Raw genomic sequence first — 27398 nt, forward strand, 5'->3', positions numbered from 1 at the left:
CAACAAGCGTGAGAAGCAGATGGATAAGAGTTTTGGGGTTTTTTTTGCATAGTAAACATATTTCTGAACCTTTAATGTATTTCTACCTTTTTCAGCTGAAGGGAAAAAAAAAATGCACTTAAAAAGAGTCGAGTACAGCGCTGTGGGTGAACAGCCCATTCCATGCAAGATTTAAATGGCTTTGGTTTTTATCTCCTAGGTTAGGTACTGGAATAAAGGCCAAAAAGAAGAATCTTCCAACAGAGTAAAAGCAGCAGGGAACGCAACATCAATAAAAATCACGGGGTTGAGGAGCAACTTGGCTTATTACACAGCTGTGCGTGCCTACAACAGCGCTGGGGCAGGGCCCTTCAGTGCCACCGTCAATGCCACCACCAAAAAGCCACGTGAGTACCTCAGCTCGGGGTGGGCAGAGGCACAAACGGTGTGGCAGCACGTGGAGGGGAAAGGAGAGCAGTGGAATTCCCGGGAATCACAGTGTGAGCGACCTGAATTTCCATGCAGTCACGTTGGTCAAGCACGGAGCTTCCGCGTTCTTCTTCAGCAGGGTGGGTGAAAGGCAGAGCAGCCCAAGGACTATCTGTAATTTCTGCTCTGAACCTCTGTTATGCTGCTAATGACTGGAAGAAATTGAAAAGAAAAATCTCAGTTATTTAGGAGGGGAAAAAAAAAAAGACTTGTTGAATTTTTCAGTGTTCTATTATAACATATTTATAAGTTCTCTAGGGCATGGGTTTTGAAATGCAGTGAACCTCCTGGAGTTCATGCAAAGCAATCCTTCATGTCCACTGTTTCCCCTTGAACAAATTGCACAAGAGGCCACTCTGCTGCTGCAAAGGCAAAATTAAGCTGGAGAACAGATTGTCAAAGGCTGCACTAATTTTTCTACAAGTGGAAATATTTTTAGTGTGCTCCTCCGTTGTAATACAGCTCAGAATCAGGGTCATCAGTCTTGAAGTGTTTCTGTCAGAGGCACAAGAACAGACAATTAAATCTGTCTGAAGGGTCAAATTCCCTGCAATAGTCATTAACATCTCCCGAGCAGACTGAGTTGTAGCATTAATATTATGAAATAAGCTAGTTTATCAGAAATTATTCTATGCAAAAATGAGTGTCAGTCTGTCACTGAGGACTAAACCAACTCAGATTTGCCAGAGTTTAAATATATTATATGCACAATTACCATGAACTGGCTGGTCTGAAGTGACTCACTGCCTGCAGCCTGGACAGGACATGGGAAAAGGAATTTTTTTCTAATTAATCATCTTGGTGGCTGCTCAATAGAGGTGGTGCCAGGCTGGTCAGCTCAGGGATTTTTTTCAGTCCTTTTTTAATGTGCCCCGTGGTTCTGGGGTGTGTGACTGAGAACTGGACAAGCCCCTGATCTCACTGGTGTGAGCAGGATCTGGGTCAGGCCCTTGGGCAAGACGCTGCTGCTTGGAATAATTAAAAAGGAAAATTAATTGCATTATGTCCATGGATCTTTCTGGTGAACGAGGAGAGCAAAGCCATGTAATGTCAGTCTGAAGATTTTGATAAATTAGTTGAATTGCTGAGAGAAATAATTGTCCGTGCTACTGCAGTAAAAACTGATTTTTCATTCAAATGTGTAATTTTTAATCAATCCCGGTTTGTAATTTAATTTGAATATTTGTGATTGGTGTGGTTTTCACTGAGAAGGGTTTGCATTCCCCCACAGGATCTGCCAGGTGCATCTCAGAAACTCTTTGCCCTATCAAGGAATACAAATAGTTCAGTTCTGTTGGCAGTGTGTTTCAAAATTGAAAGTGAGCCTTTGACAATTAAAACATCTTTGCTTTAAAATTTGAAATATGCATGTTTACAGCCCAGAATAACAAGTGGAGGTTTAAAACGCTGCTATGTAAAATGCCAAGTGGGTGGGGAAGACTTGCCTAAGTTGTGACAATTATTTCATATTTCGAGAGCCTTAAAATAAAACCCAGTGTTCTGTCCATCAGCTCTTAATTGTGAGAAATGCTCCTGCCTGATTTCAGCCTTCTGAGCAGCTCAGAATTCCCTGCAGCTCCTTGGACATGTCCTGACGTGACTTGATGGATCAGGACCTGCCACAAGTGAAGTTCTGAACTCTGGTGATTGCTGGGGATTTTGGTGTCTGCAGCAAATGGAGCTTTTGAATCCCTCAGACAGAGGCTTGCAGTTTTTATAGATAATTACTCTTCATTTTTTTTCCACGTGTCATCTTAATATTTTGTTGTGGATTTCAAGGATGACTCATTTCCTTTGAAATTCAGCTGTAATATCTCAGTGTGAAAACGATTCATACATGCTGTAACACTTCATTCTCAGGAGTGAAACAATCTCCTCTTACATTTACAAGGATGTTATTATTAGAACATCAGGTTAAACCTTCCTCAGTACACAGAACAAGACAAATAGTAAAAGAAAATAGCTGTGGGTGGTTGGTTGACTTTGGAATAATTCTTTTAAGTCTCAGGGGGGGTTTTTTCTGTTTTTTTGAGTGTAATCAGGTGGGTTTGGATCTGACTGCTTATGGAAAGAAGGCAGAGAGCTTCCTGTGTGAGAGAATTGAAAAGAGGAGGGGGAATAAAAAGAGGAAAATCCCCATAAGCACATGGATATAAGTGTTCAAAACTACTGCCAGTGCTTAAAGCTGGAGCCTCCAGTCTCAAAGCACAGCTCAGCCCACCTCAGCAGCAGTTGCCTCCACTAGGTGACAGCAACAGTAAATTGTTTTCCTTAACACATTTAGAAAATATTTTAATCATTGATTTGTGTCACTGCAGGACCTATTTTCTGGGAAACCAACCTGAGGTATTTGAGGAGGTTTGTACTTCCCTGAAAGCTTGGCAGCTCCAAGGTACATGAAAGGGGCAGAGCCCAAAGCATGCAACTGCTTTGCAAATAACAGCCTTGGGTTGCTAATGAACCAAAAATGCCAGCAGATCTCTGTGGCCAAAGCCCACTTTTGGCACAGGCTCAGTTCAGAACCACAGCTCGAGCTGGAAGAGCCAACAGACAAAAAAAAACCCTGCAAATATTTTCCATAACATCTTAAAGTAAATCAATATAGTGTGCAAATTTGAATATTCACTGAGACTAAATTTGTCTAAACATCTATTGTGAAGAATTTTCTTGGCACTGTACTAAACCTAGAAATTTTCTGATAACCATCATTAGAGTTTGTTCTAATTAATCACCCGTGTCCTAGGGTACATGCTTCTGTCTGGCTGTATTGAATGAAGGACCAGCAACAGATATTTGAGCTTCAGAAACAACATTTATGTGCCATTCTGGCTTTTTCCTTCCTTCTCTTTTTGGAATTTAGCCTCTGAACCACAACGTGCACAGAGAGGAGCCTGCACTGGAGCTGACTTTGCGTCCCAAATGCAGTGACAGCCAATTACCTGAGCTGCTGAATCAATCACCAATGCCAATTAAATTAAAGTTGTGCTTTTGTTGTGTGTTTGAAGCACCCAGCCAGCCTCCAGGAAACGTGGTGTGGAACGTGACAGACTCCAGGGTTGTGCTGAGCTGGGAGGAGGTCAGAGCCATGGACAATGAGTCCGAGGTCACGGGCTACAAGGTCAGTGGGGACAGAGCTGGGAACAACCCAGGGCTGGTATTTCCTTGTCTGTTTGCATGGTCAGAGCATGCACAATCCCACCCCTAAACCATTTCACTGGGGTCTCCTTTTTAGGGATTTTAAATGGTGTTTTGACAGTGTCTCACCATTAATGTCCCTGAATCCCCTTTCCTCCCCATGCTGGCATTGCTCAGCTCCCGGGATCCCACCCACACCTGGATCTGAGAACATTTAAGCACTTACCACATCCATAACTCTTATTTTAAATGTGTAATGCTTACCCAAATGGATAAAACTTTGAAAGAAACCAAAAGCATTTAGCCTGATGCACGTAGCTTCCATTGCTGGCCAGGTGTATTTATTATATTTATTATATATTATCACATATATTAAACTGATATTTTTAAACCTTTCTCCTCTTACCTGCTGTGGGCCATGCTCATTTCCCTGACAGAAATTACCCAGTTGCACTTGCTCTAAATCTGACCAGTACACAAATGTAGAAGTGTTTAAAAATGTCATGTAAAGTATGTGTAAAAGAACAGCTGAGGATGCTCCTGCTAAGCTCTGTACAGCTGTATCCCACATGATATAATCCTGAATAAAAGGTTTAGGCTGAAGATCTGATCACCCATCAAGTTGTATTGGCAAGAAGTACATGTTTACAGCTTGTTCCAGTGTCCCATTATTTCTGATTATTGTAATAAAAATAATACAGAATACGTATTAGCATCCATTGTGCCATTTGAAACCAAATCTGGAATAAAAGGCAAAAAAAAGTTGGAAAATTAATGAAAAACATTCCAAAAAAAAAACCACGTTTTTGAACGTTTTGAGTCAGCGTTCAAAAGAGAACACTGACTGACGTTTCCCTTCTTCCCTAAAATACAACTCCGCCCTGGAACACTAACCAAAAGCCCCATCCTTCCCTTCGTCCCGCCACCTGTGAGAGCCGGAGCGGCGCTCGGCAGGGGCAGGGCGGTGCTGAGGCTGTGCTGTGCCGCAGGTGCTGTACAGGAGCGGCGGCCAGAGCGCGGCGGAGGTGCTGACCACGGCCGGCACCACGGCCGAGCTCTGGCTGCACCTCGAGGACGATTATTTCATCGAGGTCAGAGCCACCACGGAGGGGGGAGACGGCAGCAGCAGCGAGCAGATCCTCATCCCCAGGCTAGCCAGTAGGTTGAACCACTTCCCTTTGTCCCAGCTTGTCTGTGCTTCCTTTGGTGATGGGTGGGGGGAAAAAAACGAAAATTAATGTTTGGATGTTGTGTGGGGATAAGGTAATAAAAGGAAAGCGATTAAAATCTTCCTTATGCCCTTCCTTAAATTGCCCTTATGCATGGCAAAAAACTCCATTCTGCTGAACTGGTGAATTGCCATGTAAATTGGTATTGAAAATGTTACCTTTTTTACTTGTTCTCCTTTTTTTTAAAACTATTACTTTGAAAGCAGACTCACAGAATTATTAAGGTTGGAAAAGACTTCCAAGATCATTGAGTCCAACCTTTGACCAAACAACACCTTGTCAGCTAAACCAGAGCACCAAAACCATTCATGATCGCAGCATCTCTGTAATTTTTAAGTATTTCTTGTATTTTTATACAGAAAACCTCTAGTGCTTGTAAGAAAAAAATTACAGTAATTTTTGCTTGGCATCCAGGAAGAGTAATAATGTGGCACAGCAGATACTTATGCTTTCATTTAATCCTGAATTCATTTTTTTCCTTTGTCACAGGTATGGATGCAAGAGGTTCTGGCCCATCAGTCTTGAGTATCTTCAGTGTCTCCAGCTTCTTAGCAACAATATTTTCCTTGACCCTTAATTCTGTGTTGTGGTGATAACATTTGCATTTGCTGGGGAAAAAAAAAAAAAATTGGTTACTAAAGTGCTTTTTTAAAAAAAACTGCAGTGGTTAATGCATGTTTTTTTTCTTCTATCCTGACGTGTTTTTAAATTCTTTATATTTCACTGTAAGTTGAAGTAAAAAATACCATGTAAAGTTTAGCAAATCCTTTAAAAAGGAATCTAAAATGCCTTAATACTTGAACCAAAGGAGTTTACATGTTACATACTTCAGATGCAGTGTTAAGAGAGAGGGGGAGGGATGGCACTGTGAGGTCAGGGCGAGGAGGGCGAGTGAGAAACAACATTTTTGCAGCAGCCCTGAATTGTTGTGGGTCTGTTCTGCATTGCTAAAATAACATTTGACGTGGAAAAGATGAAATCAGAGCTGTGGCTGTTACCAGCTGGAGGGTAACACGGCCACCAAGGCAGTGCCATCACCCAGGAGTTGGGATCGCTTTCCTGCTGCCCTTTGTGGGAGTTGCTCTAAATCCCAAAAGAAATCTCCTTCAAAGAAAGAAATCCCAAAAGAAATGTCCTTCAAAGAAATCCCATCTGGAGCAGGGCAAAGGCAGGGCCTCCACTGCTGCTCCTGAGAAATGATCTCCCAGCTGCTGTGATTTGAGGATGTTTTTGTGCACCTTCTCAGTAAATTCTGAAATTCGTGTCCTCATCTCCCCACCTTGCCTTTCCTGACCAGGTTCTCTGTTCATAACCAAACTCTCCCACCCTGAGGGTGATGTGCTTGCCCTCCTGCCAGTGCTGCAGGAGCTGAGGTGCCCAGCTGGCAGCCCTGGTGAGCTGCAGGGGCACCATGGCCTTGAGGGACAGACACCCCTTCCCTCCCTCTCTCCCTCGTGACCTGGTGCTCCCAGACCTGCACCCCAAATTCTCCTGCTCATTTCTCTGCCACACTGCACTGCAAACACCCTGAATCCAGACTTACAGCCAGACCTCTCCTTCCTGATGCTCTGGAACCAGTTCTGAACTGTTCCACCTGCTCTGGCTCTCAGCTGCACCCCGCTACTGTCACATGAGACTGGGAAGTTCATGGCAATATTAGGATATTTAAAAAATGATACAACAACACTTCAGACTTGCTGTTGAAGAGAAATCTGTGCTTTCTATCATGGCAGTAAATTAAAGATACATTCAGCCTGGTCCATTTGACTTCTGGAGTTGTGGCTTCAGTCAAATCAGCCTCTCAGACACCTTTTAGAGAGGTCACAGCATCCCTGCTCCAGCACGTGCTCACATGACATAAATCATTTCCTCTTAAAGACTGGGGTTTTAAATTTCACAATATTGTTACAACACACAGACCTACAAAGGGAGAACCAGGATTAATAAAACTATGGTAGCACTGTAGAAAAAATACCTTGATATGCACTCAGCTGGCAGATGAGCTCTAGATGAGACAAAGTGCTGCTGAGGAAAGCAGGAGCTGTATATACTGTACATAGAGAGCTATAAATGAGTTTAAAATTAGTTGCTTTTCCATGTGGCTGACCAGTGTTGTTTTCAGACACTTGCAAACAGGGGGGTGGGTGGGACATGGAAACCCAGGTGTTCCTAGTGAGTAAATAGTTCTATTTCATGCAACAAAAGGTGACTCTTTCTCTTGTTTCAGAAGATTCTAGTCCAGGTTTCTGTACTGCCCATTTTTCATGCACTTACATTGTATTATTACTTGATTTCTAGTTCTATATCTCCATGAGATATGTACCCAGTACCTTGTTTCATATTGAAAAGGTTGAAATTTATCCTTGAACTTCCAGTTGTGTGTGTATCCTATGGTTATCTGTATGCATTCTTTTCTATTGCTCTAATAAAATATTTATTACATAGAGGGATAATAGAGTATCTCAAAGTGTTATTGCTTGTTCCTATTACATATTTGCACACGGGGGTTTAATAAATCTAAAAACGGTTGTGCTCAAGTTTCTGAGCTCCACCTCTGCCTGCAGGTTTGCAGCAGGAGGGGCAAAAATCCACCTCTACTTCCCATCTATCCAGTCAGGCTGTTTCCTCTTCCCTATAATGTAAAAAAAACCCCACTGTAATTATACTGAAGAAGAGTCAGTCTTTTATAATAATGTATTCAGTGTGTCACTATTTAGCATTAAATTTCAGCTCCTGTTTGCTGCTGCAGTTGCCTGTTCCTTACACACTGCAGCTTCCCATAAAACCTGAGATTTTCCAGCACTAAAAACCTTTTTCTTGGGAACACAGGCACAGCACAACTATTTACTTTAAGCTTTTAAAGTGTGGGTTCTACCTGCATAACAGGGAGCTGATCCAGACGCTGCAGTAAGGGTTAATAATGATCCCAACAAATCACAAGTGTGTACTTACACACAACAGTGGAGTAGTTTTTCTGGAGTAAATCAGGATTTTCCTGTCAGATGGTTGTAGGTGGACACTCCTGCCTTGCTCTGCCTCCCCCAGTGTCCAGATTAATCTTCCTTTAAACTGATCTCTCTGTCTTCCTCCTATCATGTAAATGCAGTTCAGGGTTATTTGCATTAATGCAAGTGTCCTGGTTCTCCAGTGAGTTGATAAAAAACAAGCTGGCATTGGGAAGGTGCAGGAGGAGAAGGTGGAGAGGCAGTAAGGGATAATCCTACCTCTTGCAGGCATTTCCAGAGCAGCTCCTGTGACCATCCCAGATTAGCAACTCAGTCCTGGGGTGAAAAAAAAAAGGAAGAAAAATACTAATGAAAAACGTGACTAAAATTATACAAGAAGAACTGCAGGTGGTGGGGAAGGTGCTTCTGCCATTCCATTGGACTTGGGCTTCCCCAAATAACCAGCACTTTGTCACATCTTATATTTGAAATCTCATAAGAATGGTAGGCTTCAGTCACAGTTTTAAAAATTGCATCCTTTTCAATTCCCCATCCAGCATCAGAGCTGTATTCTAAAGCCTGGATTTCTCAGAGGTACTTGGAGTAAGAGTTTTTTTAAAAGCCAACTTTTCCTTTGAACAGTTTACTGTGGGATATGTTACAAACATGCAGGATCCTCTATGAATACAAAATGAGTTAAGAACTAATATCACTTCAGGCCAAAGAAATATTGGAGATCTCTATTTTCTACTTAATTTGCCTTTCAGTGGTGGCAGGCAGATGTGGGCAGTGCCTGTCAGGTTATATCTGTTATGTCTTAATAACAGGCAATAAAGCAAGCTGTCCAGCATGAGGGAGTGCATTCATCTGACAGCTCTGTCTGAAATAAATAACAATGGAAAATTGTGAAAATAAAATGAGTTTGTAAACAGGCCCTGGCTCTCTTAGGGGAAACAACCGCCTCGATTGTTTTATGCTAATGCTGTGAACTGCAAATCAATAAAAAGGGATGTGTTCAGCTCAGACAGACCTGAGTGCACCTTCTGCAGCTTGATCAGGGCTGATGGATGGAGAGAGGCACTTGGAACCTGGGAGCTGCCAGGGATGGGGGATGTGGAGCCTTCAGCAGCTCTGGGAGCAGCCTGGTCCTCTGGGAAAAGGGATTTCCTGACAATCCCACAGCTCACAGCTTGGGGCTCTGAGGAGGAGGGAGCAGCCCAGGAAAGAGGACACAGTGTCTCATTTTCCAGGCTGAACTCACAGAATTCACAGAATCACTGGGCTGGAAGAGATCTTCAAGATTATCAAGTCCACCCCAGCCCCAGCACCTCAGCCAAACCCTGGCCCCCAGTGCCACATCCAGGCTTTGTTAAACACACCAGGGATGGTGACTGCACCACCTCCCCGGGCAGAACAATCCAGAACTTTATCACCCTTGCTGTAAAAAACTTTTTCCTGATATCCAACCTGTATTTCCCTTGGCACAGCTGGAGGCTGTGTGCTCTGGTTGTGTCAGTGCCTGGAGACAGAGCCCAGCCCAGCTGAGCACAGGCACCTTTCAGGTGAAGGTGTTGGGGCTGGCTTGGATTGATGATCCTGAAGGTCTCTTCCAGCCTGGTCATCCTGTGAACTACTCAGCAGCCTCAGCAAGCTCTGTTGCAGTTATTAAAGCCTTACCTTTGGCTTGGAAGTGTTTCCAGAGGTGGCTGAGGGTGGGACACCCACTGGCACCCTTGGGCATCTCCTCCAGGACGGTCCTGTTCCAGCTCTGCCACTCTCTCCTGCTGGCAGGTGGTGCCAGAGCCAGGGGACTGTCCCCAGGAGATGCCCTCAGAGGGCACCAGTGTGTCTGTGCACGAGTGTTTGCCACAAACACAGCCCACTGTCCCTCTCAAATAACCCTGCACCAATCTGGGTCCATTTCCCTGTTTTCGTGCCAGTGGCTGTGGGTGCCAGTCCTCTGTCCTGGCTCTGATGCACCCCAGAGCTGCCCCCAGAAGTTTGGTGTTTCAATAAACACTCTCACCTTTCCTTTGGCTGCTCTTGCAGAGCTGCCAGGTTGCAGTGTCTGCCGTGCCCTCGTTGGAATTCATACCCTGCTCTTCGCTTGCTTTGGGTTTGAACTCTGTTTTCAGACTTCACAGTTTGTGCATCAGAGTGTTTTAGTATTAGAATTTCACAGGACCTTCATGTGCATCCTTCCTTTGCTTTTTCCATCCTTAAGGGTCAAGAAAACCTGATAAACTCAACTTGGAATTAAATTTCTTTTCTTGAACTCCTCACTGATCTTTTTGAGGTCAAAAAGTGTCTTTGAAACTCTTTTTCTTTTTTTTTTTCAAATGCACAAATAAAGAAGACAAGCCTGTAACCCCATGCAGCATTACTGAGACACTTTCTTCCCAATGTACCCAAGATTATTTTCTTACCCTTTAAGAGCATAATTAGTCCTGTGAGGCCTGGACCATGCCTGCTCTTTGTGCTGTGCTCTCCATTCCTTCCCAGTGATTAAATCCCTTGAGGGGAGAGCATCAAGGCACTGGCAGAGGCTGAAAAAGGAAGAATCAAAAGCATCCCGTTGGAGCCTGTGAAAGGATGCAACTTCAGGATGTTCATTGCCTCAGCCTGTGGCAATTCAAACTCAAAACAGCTCCTAGGACAGTGGGACAGCCAAAAATGTCCATCAGGAAAGAGAAACTTCTGGGTGAGCCCAGCTCCTTGCTGCCTGCTCAGCCTTGATCCTCCCAAATCCTGCACTCCTCTGGTGCAGAACTGCAGGAAGAGGACAGGGATCTGCTCCATCATGAGCCAGGGGTGCAGGACTGGACTGTCCCAGCACACAGGGAGGGTTGGCATCCCCTGGGGCAAAGGTGGGACCTGAACCCAGCTGCCAAAGCACGTGGCCATGGATGGAAATGCACAATAAAAGTGATGCCTTTGCACAAAAGCCGTGGGCTGTCACTACAGGACATGAAACAACACGATGTGGACTTGCTGCTCTTCCCAAGGTAAAAAAGAGACCTTTTATTTTCTGACTCCAGCATTTATAGATTTCCAAAAGTGGCAGTGGATTGGAGGGTGAAAGTGCCACCTCTCCAATGACACTGGACAAACCAACAGTCTATTGAAATTCTCCTCCTCCATGAAAAAAATGTAAAACAATAAGTTATTTACATCAAGCGTGTGAGAAAGTTCATTACAAAAATATAAACACCAGAAGGCTTAGAAAAGCTTAAAAAATCAGAGCAACAATGGGCAGCTCCAGAGGGGCTCCCTGCACCCACAGCATCCTCCTGCTCAGGGACACGGGGCCTTGGGAGCCTCCTGATGCTGCAAAGGGAGGATGGGACTTCCAGGAGAGCTGCAGGTGGGTTTTGTTTGCTGGGACTGTTCCCCTGAGCCTGGAGCACCCAAAGGCTCTCCCTGAGCCAATTCCTTCACAAGATGGCATCTGGAAAGGTGTCCATTGGGATTGCTGTCCCTGGGGGATCTCTCTTTTGTGCTGCAGCACAAGCAATGGTCTCTCACATCAGGTAAAAGCACAAAAAAGTGTCAGATAAAACAGGGGAAAGCCCTGCCTATCCTGCCCCTGATGATACAAAGAATAAATCATTTTCCCAGCACCTGTAAAGGAGTCTGAACAGGACACGTGTTTAACAAGAATTTCCCTCATTAGCAATCCAAGGAGGGCCACGCTTAAGGCAGACAAATAATTTAATTTTTGTCACACTTCCTAACATTGCCACCAAACTGAGGCATTTACAGTCACCCTTGTCACAACACTAATTATCTATTTGAATAGCAGAGCTCTCTGCTGATTGAATGAGTTCTGCAGTGAGAGCAGATCATTTCAGCAGCAGCATCTGATCATCATTACTTTTTGGATATAGGATGTAAATAGACTATAACGACAAAAAATATGGCTTTGGTACCTTTTCAGCAGCTTCAGACGAGATGGGGGAGCTTCTGCAGCAGCCAAAAGCATCAGTTCATGGTCTGGAAAACAATGTCCTGGGGGTTTGTGTTGCCTTGGAAACGTGAAAAATAAAGCACCATTAATTACCTATTTTGAAGCAAGCAGTGTATCCAGGGCTGAGGGCTGATCCCAGGCTAATGAATCCCTCACCCCAATTTCTGCAGCCTTGGGCTGATCAATCAGCCCTGCTGAACCAGGGCAGGGCTGAGGCACGGCAAAGCTCTGCCAAGTTTTCCTGCTGGCTGTGATTCCAGAGTGGCACCAGGAGCTCCCAGGGCACTGGTTCCTCTTGCCTTCACATCCACCACCTCAATAACAACTTCAGCTGGTTGGTTTTTATAATAAATGCACTTTTTCTTCAAGGAGGTACTGGCAGGCCTGATAAACATCCAGGAAAACACATGTGCAAGCCCTATATAAATCCAATATATGCATACACATATATGTGTGTGTGTATATATATATTTTCTATTTATTTACTTATTCATTATTAATTATTTTCATTTTTATTTTTATATTTTATTATATATTATTATATATTACATATTATATATTATGAGTAATAGATGTTATATTATGTATTTTTAAAAATTTGTTTATATGTATTTTCTCCAGATAAAAACCATTCTGGTAGTCCTGGCCACTGGCACAGAACCAGGAGTTCAGCCAGACCTCCTGCTGTCATTCTACCCAAAATACTGCCAAAATCTTTACTGTTATATCTTCTCTATAATAACTTTTAAGTGGAATTAATAATTTTTATCTACAGACTGGACGTGCTGTTTATTCTCCCTCTAGCACTGGTGCTTTGGTGCTAATTTTGTAATTATGAAATATAACTCTATATGATAACTCTGTGAAATAACTCTAATAATAAATAAATCAGTGAAACTGGAATCTGCCTCTTCTTGTAGGAGGTTGAAGTTGTCATAAAAGTTTCTTTTGGGAACACTCCACCCCCCTGGCAGCACAGCCCAAAGCAATCAGTGAAAACTTTAGGCACAAAAAGCATGGGAGGATAAAAATAACGCCAGAAATTCTGAGATCTTGCCCGCAGGACAAGTCTGGGGCACAGCCACCTCCCTGGAAAAGCCACTTTCATCTTGTATCACACTAAGCAAATGCTATTTTTATATTGGTCCCAGCTATTTTAAGGGAAAAAAAATTGCTTAAAAAGGACACTGGAAGACAACCCTTTCCTTTGGTGAGCATCCACTCCTAAACGAGCTGTTTACAGCATAATTTGGAGTTTTCTTTTCTCTCTCCAGTTTTCCTCAGGACTAACGCCAGTGGCAATCTCTCTGAATCTCCTGACTCTTTCTGGAGGTTAAACTGGCTACAAGAGAGCCAGATCAAAGGGAATGAAAAACTTTGTTTGGGAAGAACAAAAATATTTACATAACACAAGATAATCCAGAACTCCTCAATTCTACCATGCAGACATGCTTGTAAAAGCAGGTTTAAAAATTGGCCATTTTTAGTTCAGCTGGGGAGGAGAAAAGGGATTTTATAGCTCATGTAAGAGGAGGGAGACAAGGCTGGAAATCAGTTTGTGATGCAGCTAATTGAAAAGATCCAGAGCTTCCAGGGTTTCCTGCCTGGAGCAGAAGAATCTCTTGGAGCCATTTTGATGCACAAGAGGAAAAGAGAATAAAGTTTCCCACCACAGACAACTGACTGGGAAATGGCAGCCATAAACAACTGGATGGGACAGGCAGAGCTTGGGAAGCAAGACAAGAGCTTTGTTTCAACCTCCTCTGAGCTCCTCAGCTGCAACCACCAATTTTGGCAGCAGACTATTAATAGAACTCCTGAGAGATAACACAGATTGAACTGGGGTTGGCCACTGCAGTAAAAAATTAGAGACATTTTTTTCACAAGATTTTTCTCAAGAATTCACCTCTTTCTGGCCAGCCCTGGTAAACTCAGACAAAGTGGGGAGTTCAAAAGATTTGTTGATATTTATTCTACTGAGTTCATCAGAGAGGAGAGCCTCTCTGATGTGCTGGAGCCAAACCAAACCATCAATGTTTTGATATCAAACACCCACTTGTGCCTGCCCTGGGAGGAGCAGAGCTCTCCCTTCTGCACTTAATTAGCTGTCCTGTGGGAAGAAAGGAGAAAGGGCTTGCTTTAAATGAGAGCCACTTGGGGAAGGCTTTGCTCAGAAGATGAGAGCTCTGTGATGTTCTGGAGCTGTCAAGGACAGAGTCCATCTGGGCTGGGTGGGCGCTGCCAGGGCTCAGGAGCGCTCCACGGTGATTGCTCGGATGGAAAAGGTGACTGAGGGCTCAGAGTGCTGCCATGTGAGCATGAACACCGTGAGAAAAAGCCCCCCTGAGAGCCAGGCATTGCTCCCAGCACCTCCTTTTCCTTGAGGAAGTCACTCCTGCTCTTGGAGTCCAAGAGGAGATTCTGCAGCCTGGGGCCACTTCCCTGATTAACTGGAGTTTGTGCTAGAAAGTGTGGGATGGGGTCAGGTCCCTCCTCAGGGGCTTCTCACCAAATATCTCTTGATTTTCCTGAAGCCTCGTGGGTCAGAATTCTCCCTCACACCTGGGGAGTATGAACACCCAGCTGCATATTTGGGATGAAAGCCCAGATTTCAGAGACCATGGTTTGATTTCTAGGCCTGCATCACCTGCTCATGGGCTCCCTTACATACAGCCTCAACTTCAAAACTGAATTGCCAAAAATCAGGTTTAAATCCCATTTTTTACCCCATTCCTATGAAGTTTCAATGAACTTCCAGTATTCCACGTGCTCTTTTCTCCAGTCCCAGCCCAGCTGAGGTGCAGCCACGTGAGTCCTGCCATTCCCAAAGCAGCTCCTGACTCACTGCTCCTAGTGTGGCAGCACAGGGCTGGGACCAGCTCCTAAGGAGAGCAATTGCTGATGGAATTCATGATGTCTCCTGTGGCCAAAATAACCACACAAGCTTATAAATTTAAGCAGACACTATGAGGGACAATATGCTTAAAATGTTGGATTATATGGTAGTGGCATAGAATGGGAAAAAAATTGAAATTAGAAGAGAATAAAAAGAGAATCAAAGAAATATTGAACATTTTGTCTATTTCATCTGTCCATAATGCCTCATGTGTTGCTTTAAGGATTCAAGAGAGGTTCAAGGGAGATATTTGAAGTGCCAAGAAAACATTATTTGTTGGTGAGCCCCACCTGCCCAGCAGCTCCTGTACATGGGCTTGAAGGGCATTTTTCAGTGGTGATAAGGAAAAAAGCATTTGAACAGAGAACCACAGAATCATTTAGGGTAGAAAAGACTTTTAAGATCATCAAGTCCAACCATTAACCCAGCACTGCCAAGGTCACCACTAAACCACGTCCCCAGGCACCACATCTACGCCTCTGTTAAATCCCTCCAGGGTTGGTGACCCCACCACTGCCCTGGGCAGTCTGTTCCAGGGCTTAACAACCCTTTCAGGGAAGAAATTCTTCGTAATATCCAATCTAAACCTCCCCTGGCACAACTTGAGGCCATTTCCCCTCTCTTATGGCTCGTTACCTGGGACAAGAGATATCTATTTCCCACTTTGTGTAGAACACTGAATTTTGTGAGCATGGGAACTCGGACACAGAGATGCTCAGATGATCAAAGGGCACTGGAGCATCACTGGTCCAGAGAGAAAACCTTCCCCTGCACACCTATGGCAGGACAGGACTCCCAGCTCACGAATTCAGGACTTCTTCACTTAAACATGAGGACAAATATACAAAACACACACCCAGAAACCTGAGGGAGTGAGGGGCTGGCTTCTCCACACGCCAGCAGCAGAGATACTGCTGATTGCCAGGCTGCAGATGGACACTGCATTTAGAAATTAAACTGTAAGTCATTGGCTGTTGGGGTTTTTTTAACAGCATCAGTCAAGTTTTGTGTCTGTGGGAAACTTTTCCTCAGAGAGGCTCTTTTCACAGACACAGCAGGGATGGAGGTAACAGCATGAAATGAGAGAGCTTGAAAAGCAGCGGCGTGCTGCAGGAAGCCCAGCATTTGCATGTTAAGCTACATCTATTCCCTGAACGCCCAGGCACATGAAAGCAAGCCTGGATTTTTGGTTAGCAGCAGATCTGCTCGCCGCAGCCTGAATTTAAAGGTCAGGGATGTTTAGAGCTGGGTGGTTTTTTTGCACTTAGCTGGAGCAGAGTTCCACGGGAGGCGACGCCGTGCCGGGACAGCAGGGCACGGTCCTGTCTGCAGCACAGTGCCTTGACATCAGCCCCTGCCTCCCAGTGCCAGTGGCCCTGATTCACTGGGATGTTGTAGGAGAGACATTTCTCTGATACCAGTGACCTTAACAAGAGCTTTTCAGCGCTTGTCAGGCTCTGACAGCTGAATCCTTTTAGGCACGTAAATGCCGCGTGAGTGGAAAGCAGCCGAACGAAACCTTTTTCCCCAAAAACACAGCCCTGAGGGAAGTATGAGACATTCAAACTCAATTCAAACCTGTCTCATCTTCAGAAATTAAGCTGATTTTGGACCAGGCTGAAGCTTTCCTACCTGACATGGCAATTCTGCTCTTTGGCTTCTCCCCACGTGGCTGGAGGGGCTGGCACCAGGGCTGCAGGCATGGATGTTCAGCTCTGCCTCCCGCTGCTCCTCATCCTCCTGTGACACCCTGACGAACAGCCAAGCATGGCAGGGCTGTCATCCACACCCCCGAGCTCCCCAGGACGCTGTTTCCTGCCTTGCTTTGGCATCCAGGAGCGGGAGATAAAGAATAAAATGATGACCCTTGTCATCGCCTTCCAAACGAGCAGCTCTGATGTGGCTGCGTGTTTGAACAGTCAGGGCAGGGGCAGACACACATGCTGGATTTACTGAGATAAATGTTGGTCTCAGCTGTTGAATTCCTGGTGCTGATGAAGGCTGCAGAAAAATTGTGTGTATGCAGAGTGGATAAGAGATGAGGGCTTGCTGTTTCCTGCCAAGAGATAAAGGACTGGAGTGACTGCTGCTTTGTTTGGGTTTGTGATTAGATTGGCACGGCTCATGTCTTAGAATAGGTGAGCAATTAAACAGCAATACTAGCCAAGATCCTTGGATTCACCTGAAATGCACTGGGAGCTGGTGGGGAAGGGCCCCTGGAGGGACTGATCTGACCCCAGGCAGCAGTGCACACCCTCCAGAGGGTTTTTATTTCAGCTCTTCTGGACTGGTCATTTATCTGATGCTGGTGAAGTGGCACATGGCTCCATCTCCTCTGGAGAGGGGACACCACTTCTGAAGCCAAAAGGGAGTGAGACATGGGCACAGACCATGGAATGGCACCCCAGCACTGAGAGTGGAGGCAAAACCCCCTCAGATTTCCCAGCACAGCTGCACTCAGTGGAATTTAAAAGGCCCCTTCCAAGTCCCCTCTGGGTAGAGAGATGATTTCCCACAGAACTGAAGGGAAGGCCAGCCCCAGCAGCATCACTTGAAAGGTGAGCTTGCCTTTCTCAGAAGCCCTGGAGGTCCCTGCTCAGAGCTTCCCTGGTGAGCTCGGCTCCGACAGCCGCGGCTCCCGGTGCCACCCGTGCCACACCTGGGGGACAGGGACAGGCAGCTGGCGTCACCGAGCCACCAGGCTGGCTCAGCAAGGCAGAACAGCCACATGGGGCTCTGCCAGACTCAGCTTCTGGCCTCGCAGGCCCCTTGCATGAATGCATTTGTGCTTTGCTCTGCTGCCTCCACAAGCACTGCTGGTGCTGAGAGCATCACTTATCCCAGTGAGGAACATGACAGAAATTGCTGGGAACAATTTTTAGCTAGTTGATGTATCCAAATAAGTCCCTTGTCTTATTTTTGGAGTAAATTTTTTGCTTCTTTCTGCCTGCAAACCTCCCACCCAAGGGCAGCACCTTCCATTACTGCAGTCCCTGGAGCATCCCTGCAGGACAATCAATATTGGACATTGTGAAATCTCGGGGATTTTCTCTGCCACCAGCCCCAAAGCACCTTGAGAAATTCCATGTCTGCTTCCCAGAGTGCCACTGCAGCAGGTGTGAATGTGTACCTCTGCCACATAGCCTGGACAGGCCCTGCTGAAGAGGGAGGAAGAGGAAAGGAGATTTTCCTTTTCTGTCTCTGCCTTCACACCTGCCTGAGGCATTTGATGCTACTTGCATTCACCACTTACCTGATCCTTTTATCTTTTCCTTTTCTGGGACTCCAATCCTAACAAGGACAGCTGAAATCCCCAGAACTCTTCTCCTCAGCTCTGTCCTGTCTGTCCTGTAAATTACCCAAATTTTACTGCTGCATTCAGGGTTCAGAGCAGAAGTTACATAAAGCAGCAGCATGTCTGCAAAGGAGAACTGATCTCTCAGAAGGGATGAGATCAGTTGTAGCTCTTAATGACCACCTGAAATGGGCTTTTACCAAAAGTTTCAAAATGCAGAAAATAAGTTTGACGTACCTATGAATGAAAATATTGCTGGTTACATTTAAATGCATTATCCCATGAAAAATGTGGTCATACTCCATTTAAACGTGTGACTATCTCAGGATTTAGTGCATCTGATGAAAATTTTCATGGCAAAGATAAAAAAAAAAATGAAAATTAAAGCCTTTGAATGACAGCTGCTCACCTGTAGCACCCTCATTTGGGCTGTGCTCAGATCTCACACCAGCTCCACATCCTCCAACACCTGAACATGGAGTCAGGGAAGGTTTCCTTTGGGAAGAGTTGAGACAATCACAGGTATGGCTGAGTTAGGAACTCTAATGTCTGCTTGATTTTGGGCACATCTGTAATTCATGTTTAGAATTCAATTATTTACATAATTGACAGAAATGTAAAAGGAAATGAGAAAACAGAGTGAAAATATTTGTGGTTTCTTATGGCAGTGAAACACAACTTCAAAACAGCTTTGAAAATGAAGGCCAACATTATTTTGATTTAGATTATTTAGATTTAGAGCTTTAGAGCTCTGTCTAGCAGACAAGCAGGACCAGAGTCTGAACTGGGAATTCTTGTCCTGACAGCACATTGCCTTTGGGTGGTCACAAGGAAGCCAGAAAATGTATCTGACTCCTTTCCCAAAACCTGCCACAGGAACAGAGATCCCAGCCCACACAAAGGGCCCCTCAATGACCATCCACCTGATCCTTTTCTTACAGATACAGGGAGCAGGGCAAACAAAAGACAGACCTGGAGGCTGATGTGTGCTCTGTTTCATGATTCAGTGTTACCTCAGTCCTCCCACCACGCCTGCTCTGGTGAATGGAGGAGCACGTGGGGCTGAAAATTACCAAGCAGGTGTTTAAAAGATATCTGTAAGCAGTTCTGCTATAGTCTAATTAGTGCTCTAATACACATTACAGTGCACAGTCATCATTATTTCCTCTTCATTAGCTGCTGAAATATAACACATCTTTAAAAAAAACCCTAACCCATTTTCCTTTTTTTTTTAATTTAAAAAAAACCCAAGAGCCTGTTTCTGCCATTACCATAACAAAGGCAATAGGAATATGATTAATGCACCCATCCAAGCTATGTGCACTGTACATTAAAGGCACCATCTCAGCCTAGCGTGAGCTCCCTCACTCTAAGACATTCACACTTGCACCAAAGGAAATGTTTGGAAAGGAAACAACAGAGGAATGAATCTTTTCTCCTAAAAATGAAGAATCCTATTCTTTGCAAAGAGGGAGGCCACAAAACCAGCAGAATGCACCCAAATTGTTCAAGGCATGGTCTGAGAGGGACAGATCTCTGTCCTGTGGTAAGGGCAGTCAGTGCCAGCTCTGCACAGTTTGGAATATTTTGCTCTCTGCCCCAGCAGGCAGCTGCAGGATGCAGAAATTGCTGAAATGTGGCCATTGCCCCCAGCTCCTCAGAGCTGCAGGACTGCAGGGTCCTGGCCAGTCCCACACATCCCAACCCCAGCCCCAGCAACACAGACACAGGGAGCTGCTCTGCCCAAAGTCCTCAGGAACTCCTCCTACCTTTGGGCATTCCTCATACAGACCTCACTGGGATCACCTGTGCCAAGGAAAAGGTTTTCTCCAAGCCTGTGGGCCAGGTTTCATTAGTGGTGCAGCAGATTTGGTTGTTCCAGTCAGACAGCTGGGGTACAGCACACTCCCTGCAGAGCCTTTGGGATAATCTGGGGGATTGGGTGGGAAATCCTTTCCTCCATGCCTGTGCACACTGGACATCCTCATGAGTCACCACAGTATCCCTAAGACGAGACCTCCCCTTTTCCACCTCCAAATTTAATTCTCCATCAAAGGCTGGAAGTCAGGATGAACTCAGCAGAGGGCACAGCAGCTGAGGAAAGAACATTTTTTCTGCCTGCTTGGCCTCTGGCAGCAACCCTTTAATTACAGCAAGTTTTCAGCGAATCCCTGATCGTTCCCAATCCCCCAAACTCAACTTGAAGCTTCTCAGCAGCTCCACTCTTCACCTTCTGTGACAGAGCAATGACAGATGTTCCCAAACTGATCCCTTATGAAACACAACACCACATCTATAATGAGCCTTTACTGCAACAACAGATTTTACTCTTCCTCTAGAGATCTACAGAAATCTGGCCAATTTTTAGACTAATTCAAGCTCTGGGGAGCAAGAAAACCCCAAAGTTGGTGCTGATGATGAAGCTGGTGAAGCAGCAGAGACTCAGAGCTGTGGGGCTGTGCCCTCTGAGCTGCTCTGCTCCCAGCAGCCAGGCAGGTGGGGATTTACACCTTGAGATAACAGGAGTGAATTCACACCCAGCTGAGGCTCAGGGGTGTCTCACCTGTGCCTTGGAGCTACAGAGCCTGGTCCCTATCAAAACTTCAATCAGCTGGGAAAGCCCTAGGATTTTCCAGGGATGTTTCTGGTCCTGGGCTTGCAAAAGCCCCCAAAACAAAAACCAACATCCCAAGTGATGGATGCCAGGGCAGGGAAAGTTTTGTGTGCCTTCACTTTAAAGACAGGGGAGCAGCAGCAAATAGGTTAAACAATTTAGCCCAGGTTGTTCAATAAGTGCTTTGCAGAGCCTGGGTTGGGATCTGGAGATCTTGTCTCCTGTTATCGTCTTGATTTAACATTGCTGGAAACACCTTAATTATTTTGTTTTGTTGTTCCAAAGAGCTGAGCATAGGAAATAGTCTAAAGCCCTGTGCAATGCTGAAAAGAAGGCTTGATGAGATTTTGTTTCTTTTGCTGAGAATACAAAGAGCAGAAGGCTGAAAGTAGATGGGCCACTGAGTTCTCCTGGTTTGGTTTTACAGGTTGTTTTTCCTTATTTTCATTATTAATCAAAGCCACTCTGAAGTTTCCTAAGGAAAAGGGTAATGGTGTCAAGAAAATTTAACATGTGCTCGAGATGAATTCAATGCAGCTCTATTACCTGTAGGTCAGCTTGTTTTTTCTTTTAGAGACAAGTTTACATCTCAGCTTAGGGAAACTATTGAACCAGGCACAACAGGAGCTCCGTGCTGCTCCTGGAGCCCCGTTACAGGAGCTGGGGAGAACAGGAGTTTGATAATGTTTTAATGCAGCAAGGGCATAGCATTTGATTTATATATTGATCACTCTGTACACAATTAGGGGAGTAAGTGCAAGTTTACAGCTGGTGCAGCTCCTTGCTCTTGTTTTTGGAGTGAATAAAACTGACTGAAGCTGAAGTGAGGGGAAGCAATCATGTTCCCTGACCTCAGCAGTGACACCCAGCAGCAGTCATGAAGCACAAAGGCTTTTTAAAACCATGAAGAAGCTCAGTCTCTTGCAGTTATGCTGACTTCTCTCTTATCTGTGATTGAAAATTATTTTAAATAGATGCTTAAAAAAACCCCTGATTTTAAAATATTTTTTTAATTGAGGTTAACTTCCAGCTTTTAAAAGCCAGAGGAAGAGGACTACTTGATGAATTTCAGTTCCAGGCACTTTTATATTTGACAGGTAAAAATTGCAAAAAAATATTTCACGCATTTAAAGGCTTTTCTTCCTCATATCCAGATATTTATATTGTATTCTAATTGCTGATTACTCAAGAGACAGAGGTAAATGTCTTTCACCCCAGAGACTTTTGAAGATGTTATTTTGACACGTCCACGCAGACCAACACCCACTCAGCACATCAGGATGTAACTGCAAAATCAATTAATTCAACAGCTATTTCTGCAGCCTGAAGTGTAATTACCCATGAAATGTTGATGGGTTTCAGGATAGCAGAAATTCATCATTTATGCTTAACCTGGCTTGTTTTCCCCTCCCTCCATACCAGAAGCAGTGCTTGGATGTTCAGGGAGAAGTGATGGATGCAGCTGAGTTGGGTCCCACCCACTCTGGACCAATTCAGGCCATTTTACCCCTCAGCAAGGTGAGGTGGAGCAGGGGCAGCTCTTCCAAACCCCAACAGAACCAACACACAGCTCCCTCCCAGTGAAACACCTCGTCAAGCCTCCTCCTTCCCCCTCTCCTCGGCTTCTCCTCCCGCTGCTGGAGGCTGTTGCTGTGGATGAGGAGTTCCTGCCTGCCCTGCAGGTCTGCAGGAGCCCTCTCCTGCCTCGATGAACACATGCTTGCCCAGCAGCAGCTCCACCACTGCCACATCCCACCTGCAGCACTTCAAGGGCACGCCGTGGGGTGAGGCTTTCAAAAGTCCTCCACACCCCCTGCACAGAGCTGCAGCAAGGAGTTGGCTCCAGTTATGGATGCTGGATATTAACAACAACTCTAAACACAATAATTAATTCATTTATCTCCAACTTACAGTAGCCTTTGTGTAGAAAAGTGTTTTGCGGTTGAATAATTTTAATTTTTTTTTAGCTCTATGTAAAACAGGCATCATCAGTATAATCCTTAGAATCTAATAATGATTCCATCAGTGTAAAATCATTATCCTTGGGCAAGAAGGAAACCAATTCAATTATGATGTTGGTTGAAAAATCGAGGGTGAAAAGTTGTAGTACATATTAAACTTGAGGCTGGAAAAGTTGTAGTACATATTAAAATGGTTACTACAAAATTTGTGCATCCAGGCTAACAAATGCTAATATGTTCTTTTGTTACCTTCTAATTTATATGATTCATGTAAGCCCGCAGCAAGAGAAACTTGTTTTAAAATTCATCTACATTAAAAAATAGCAATGCAATGAATTGTAAAGTTATTAGCATTCATGTCTAGTTGTGTTATTAAGCTGTACACATCAAATGGGGTACTACAAGTACAGAAATGTCATAATGAAGTAGAACAGCATTTAATCAGAAGAATTTCTAAAGGTCATCAGAGCATCATATAAATTCATCCATGCATGACAGCACTATGAAATAAATAACTGCAAGAACACTGTAAGAATAAACTTCATTCTGGGAGCTTTGTTTCCAATAGTAGAAGAATTAGCTGAATTTCATGCTGAAAGAACAGCTAACAAAAAATACTGAATTCTGGAGCTTTAATTAATGAAAGACTAATAAGAGGCAGATAAGGAGTTTTCCACAAGGGAGCTAACGAGGTGTGCTCCCTGATAGTTTCCTACCACAGCTGATCTCAGGCGTCTCCCTGCAACTCAGAGCAAGTGCTCAGCTCTGTTTTTTTCTTCCTCATTAGCCAGATGAGCCCTAAATGATTCCCTTTAAATAACCGACGATTTGTTAATATTTTTGCACTCATAACAACACTTTTAGTGCTCTAGGATGTGAACCATAGGCCTGAGAGCTGGCAGCTCCAAGCACTGGAGCTACTTTGATGTCTCATGGCAGGCAGTGACTGGGATGCTCCAGCACGGTCAGAGCAGATGCTGTGCTAGCCCAGGGCCAGGCCCAGCTACCTGAAATCATGTTGAGGTGCACCTTGATCTGCACAAAACCTAATTGATTTCACTGGGAACCTTCCCAGAGCAAAGGGAAGCTCTCAGGGATGAAAGGCGCGGGGCTGTGGCTGGGGAGGTGCGCTCCCACAGCCCGGGAGGGGATTCCGTGCAGGGCACACGAGAGTGATGAGCCAGGAGAAATCACTAATTCATCAAAGGCCCTGCATGGATCACTGGCTCTCACCTCATCAGGTGGCCTGGCAGAAAAGGGAGCCCTGAGTTTCCAGCTGCTCCCCAGCCCTGGGGTGATAGGAGGGACGTGTGGGATGAGGAGCTTCCCTTCTTGGAGTGGCCACTGCTGGGCAGGAGCCCTGCACAGGGCACCCCATCCCGTATTCTCTTTGAACAGGATCCCTGGTACATTTTAAAGATGAGGATTGGGGGTTTTGTAATTTTAGTTCTGTGTTAGGATTCAAGCCAACCCTGTTGCTCCTGCTGCAGTAGTTGTGCTGCCAGGAGAGAAAGCAGATAAAACACTTTTCTACCTCCATGGATTTCAGCTGGACAAAGCCCCAAGCACTTAGCAGCCCTTAAAATGGATGTCTGAGCTTTCTCAGCCTAATTGCAAGTGGGAATTTCTCACAAAGCAGCCACTCCTCTCCTGCTGGTCCTCTGAGCTCCTGAGCGTGCCTGAATCTGTGCTGGCCCTTCCCCTCTGACAGGAGCACTACAGCCATGGAGGACTCCCGAAATTTGGCACTGGAGCAGGGAAAAAAATACAGATACTATCTATTTGTACAGTGACAAACCAGCTGGATTATCTGTGTGATTTTGTGCAGCACCAAGAGGAAAAAAGAACATGCTTTTGTACATGTCAGACTAATTTGGAGAATCTGCCACTGTCCCTGCAGAGAAATGCTTGTTTGCTCCTCAAATCACAGAGAATGAGCTTGTTTAGCACTCCCTCCTCTCCTCTCCTCCCTCCTCCCCAGTGCCTGTGCTGGTGCCCTCAGCACAGGGCACTGGTGACTGAACCTGCAGCCTCAGATTTGAATTCCCTTCACCTCTTATCCTTCTCTGGGGACCAAATCTCAGACACTGGGTCATAACCTGCTAAGGCAGGGCATGCCTCACTGGCACACACACAGCGTGTGGCTCACATTACCCCTTTCCAGCTCCTCATTTCATATGCCCCATCAAGAGAATAATTTCTTTTTTTTTTTCTTTTTTTTTTTTTTTATTCTAGCAAATTACTGCAAAAAGCAACAGACAACTCCAGAGGATGAGCACAGGCCCATGCATCATTTTCATATCTTTTTTTAATTAATTAATGTCTGTGCTGAATGAGAGTATTTATAACCACACTCAGGTTTCCCAAGAAATCATCCTAGCAGCATGTTTACTGAATCAGCAGGAAAAACGAATAAACAAAATAAAATCAGAAAAGAAAAGCAGTATCTAAATGAAGGCCAGAGGAGCTGAAAAGAACCATGAGATTATAATCTTAAATTAAAACTGCAGTGAGGGCAATATAAAAGATATTCTAATCACTACATCCAATTAAATGAAGTAAATCACTAAAGCATGTTAAGTGCCTTAACTATTATAATAATTAAGAATCAAACAGAAATCAGGCATCTCTGAAAGACTGATGATGCACATTAGTGCACAGGGAATGCTGGTTCCCATTTGGACACAGAGGCAGAGCAGAAAACATTTCCTGGTGCCTCAGGTGGGGGTCCAGGAGAGAAAGCAGATAAAACACTTTTCTACCTCCATGGAGGTAGAAAAAAGATGATAGATAGATAGATAGATAGATAGATAGATAGATAGATAGATAGATGGATGTAGATAAAGGTAGATAAAACACTTTTCTACCCCCTCCCAGTGGGAGAAGAGGTGTCCCAGAGCGTCCCTGAGGTGAACAGATCCTGCACAGGGTCCAGCCCTCCTCGCTCAGGAGACAAGCCAACAGGAATCTGATGAGAACTTCCACAAAACCATTCTGCTGAGGCTCCAGGCTGTGGGCAAGCAGAGCTCTGTGCATTTTGGTGTCTCACTGTTGGCAAAGATGAACCAGAACCAGAGAACCTTAGGCTGGTTTGGGCAGGGAAGGAACTTCAATGCCATTGAGTCCAACCCCCGTGCCATGGGCAGGGACAGCTCCAGCCAGACCAGGCTGTGCTGTCCAACCTCATCTTCCACATTTCCAGGGATGGGGCATCCAACACCATCCTGGGAAACTGCTCTGGTGCCTCACAATTGTAAAACAATTCTTCCTTAAACCCAGTTTAAATCTACCCTCTTTTCATTTAAAACCATTAACCTTGCCCTGTTGTCTCTGCTCCCTGTGGCTCAGGGATGGCATCACCAAACCCTCCCAGAAAAATGTGCATTATTGTCCAAATCCACCCAGCACAACCTCAACACAGGGATAAAATCCAGCACAGGCAAGAACCCGAGGATCATGTACAGCTCCTCATTAAATTACAGACAGTGATGCTCCTATCTTAAATCCGTCTGAGGCCGTGCATGGGTGATAGATATTTTAATTAGCAAAATTAGCAACCAAGAAGTACAATTTAGACACAAGATTTATCTGCAAGTGGTAATTCCCCAACTTTTCTGCAGTAGCTGGGGCTAAGCCTATTGAATACAAAATGGAAACAGTGAACACACACAAACCTCATTGATGACTTCCCTACTTCCAGAAAGATCTTATATTATATTTTTTTTCCAATTCAGATCATTCCTGCTTAAACAAGAAACATTTTAACTAAATCACACACAGCTGGGATTTCCCAGCCTTCAGAAAGACATGCTTAATATTGCAGGATAGCTGAAATCAGGTGAACTCTTAAAATTAGAGTCAAAAGTGAGCTGTCTAGACAAAATGTACTCATATTTGGGGAGAATAGCTAAAGACAGAATCCAGGGGGGAAAACTGGTCCTGCTGGAGTTCTCTGCTGCACCAAGAGGCCCTGAAGGGCAGCAGGAGCTGTTCAGGAAATGCAGTGAGCACACCTAGGAGGGATCATTTGCACTGTGTTTTATCATTTTTCCCTAATAATCTGGAGAGTTAATTCAGCCCCTTTGCCCTGCACTTCAGGGAGGAGGAACAGTATTTGAAGGATCAAGACATGCTGAATTTTATGAGTAGTTTTTTAAGCAGTTCTCCCTCTGCTTTCATTTTGCTCTCTCGAAAGATGGTAGACGAAAAACTCACTGAGAAAATACAAAACTGAACAACTGAAACATCGATTTTTTTTTTCCCCACATTCTTCTTCATATTTGTTTTCTTTGTAAGAAAAACACATTGAAGAGCTCAGTGTGGGATTTCATGTCTGTCTCAGGGAAGAAATCCCTCCCACACACATTGTATGGGAGGGAAGGGAACCCAGCAGCAGTGGAGGGCTGCTCATTCCAGTGTATTGCTGGCAAGGAAATAACAACTGCACACTGAGCACAACAATCCATGCTAAAACTGTAAAATATCCGCAGTATATCTTGGTCTGTTTGAGAAAGAAAAGGGAAACCTGTTAGGGAGGGTTCCAGGCTGTTCTGGCAGCAGGGAAGGGTTTGGAGAGGAATATGAGCCACCTGCAAGGACCAGGGCACCACTTAGCCAAGACCAAAAGTTTAATTAACAAGGACTAAAAGTTTAATCAACAAGCACCAAAAATTTAATTAACAAGGTGTAACACTCCCAACTCTGCAATTCCATTTGCAATATCACTTGCAAAAAGCTCGTTTTCCCCCAGTACAGCTTGTAATCACTTTTGTCCCTTCAACCACACAACTATTAAAATTCCAGTGTTGGACCAAGTACAGGTAATTTCACTGGCAAAACTGATCCTTCCTGTGCTGCACTCCCAAAGCATAACCTGCTCTATGCTGAG

General features: G+C 44.7%; 1 protein-coding gene and 1 long non-coding RNA gene across 2 annotated transcripts in view; one reads left to right on the top strand and one right to left on the bottom strand.

Moving 5' to 3' along the window:
• Positions 1 to 5442, top strand: part of LOC121347228 (contactin-3-like) — a 94635-nt gene extending 89193 nt beyond the window's left edge. The window contains exons 18-21 of the mRNA XM_041425738.1: positions 200 to 386; positions 3474 to 3586; positions 4593 to 4761; positions 5322 to 5442. Of these exons, the coding sequence (XP_041281672.1) occupies positions 200 to 386; positions 3474 to 3586; positions 4593 to 4761; positions 5322 to 5425 (573 nt within the window). The 3' untranslated portion in view covers positions 5426 to 5442. The remainder of the gene's footprint in view (positions 1 to 199; positions 387 to 3473; positions 3587 to 4592; positions 4762 to 5321) is intronic.
• LOC121347229 lies at positions 5373 to 11790 on the bottom strand. Its single transcript, XR_005954210.1, has 5 exons — positions 11707 to 11790; positions 10204 to 10323; positions 8057 to 8113; positions 7785 to 7921; positions 5373 to 5440 (listed from the first exon to the last, which is right to left on the bottom strand). It is a non-coding gene; the product is annotated as an uncharacterized LOC121347229 (long non-coding RNA).
• Between the last annotated feature and the right edge of the window lie 15608 nt (positions 11791 to 27398).

The sequence above is a fragment of the Onychostruthus taczanowskii genome, unplaced genomic scaffold, assembly GCF_017590055.1.
Source record: "Onychostruthus taczanowskii isolate IOZ18803 unplaced genomic scaffold, ASM1759005v1 scaffold9, whole genome shotgun sequence".
NCBI lineage: Eukaryota > Metazoa > Chordata > Aves > Passeriformes > Passeridae > Onychostruthus > Onychostruthus taczanowskii.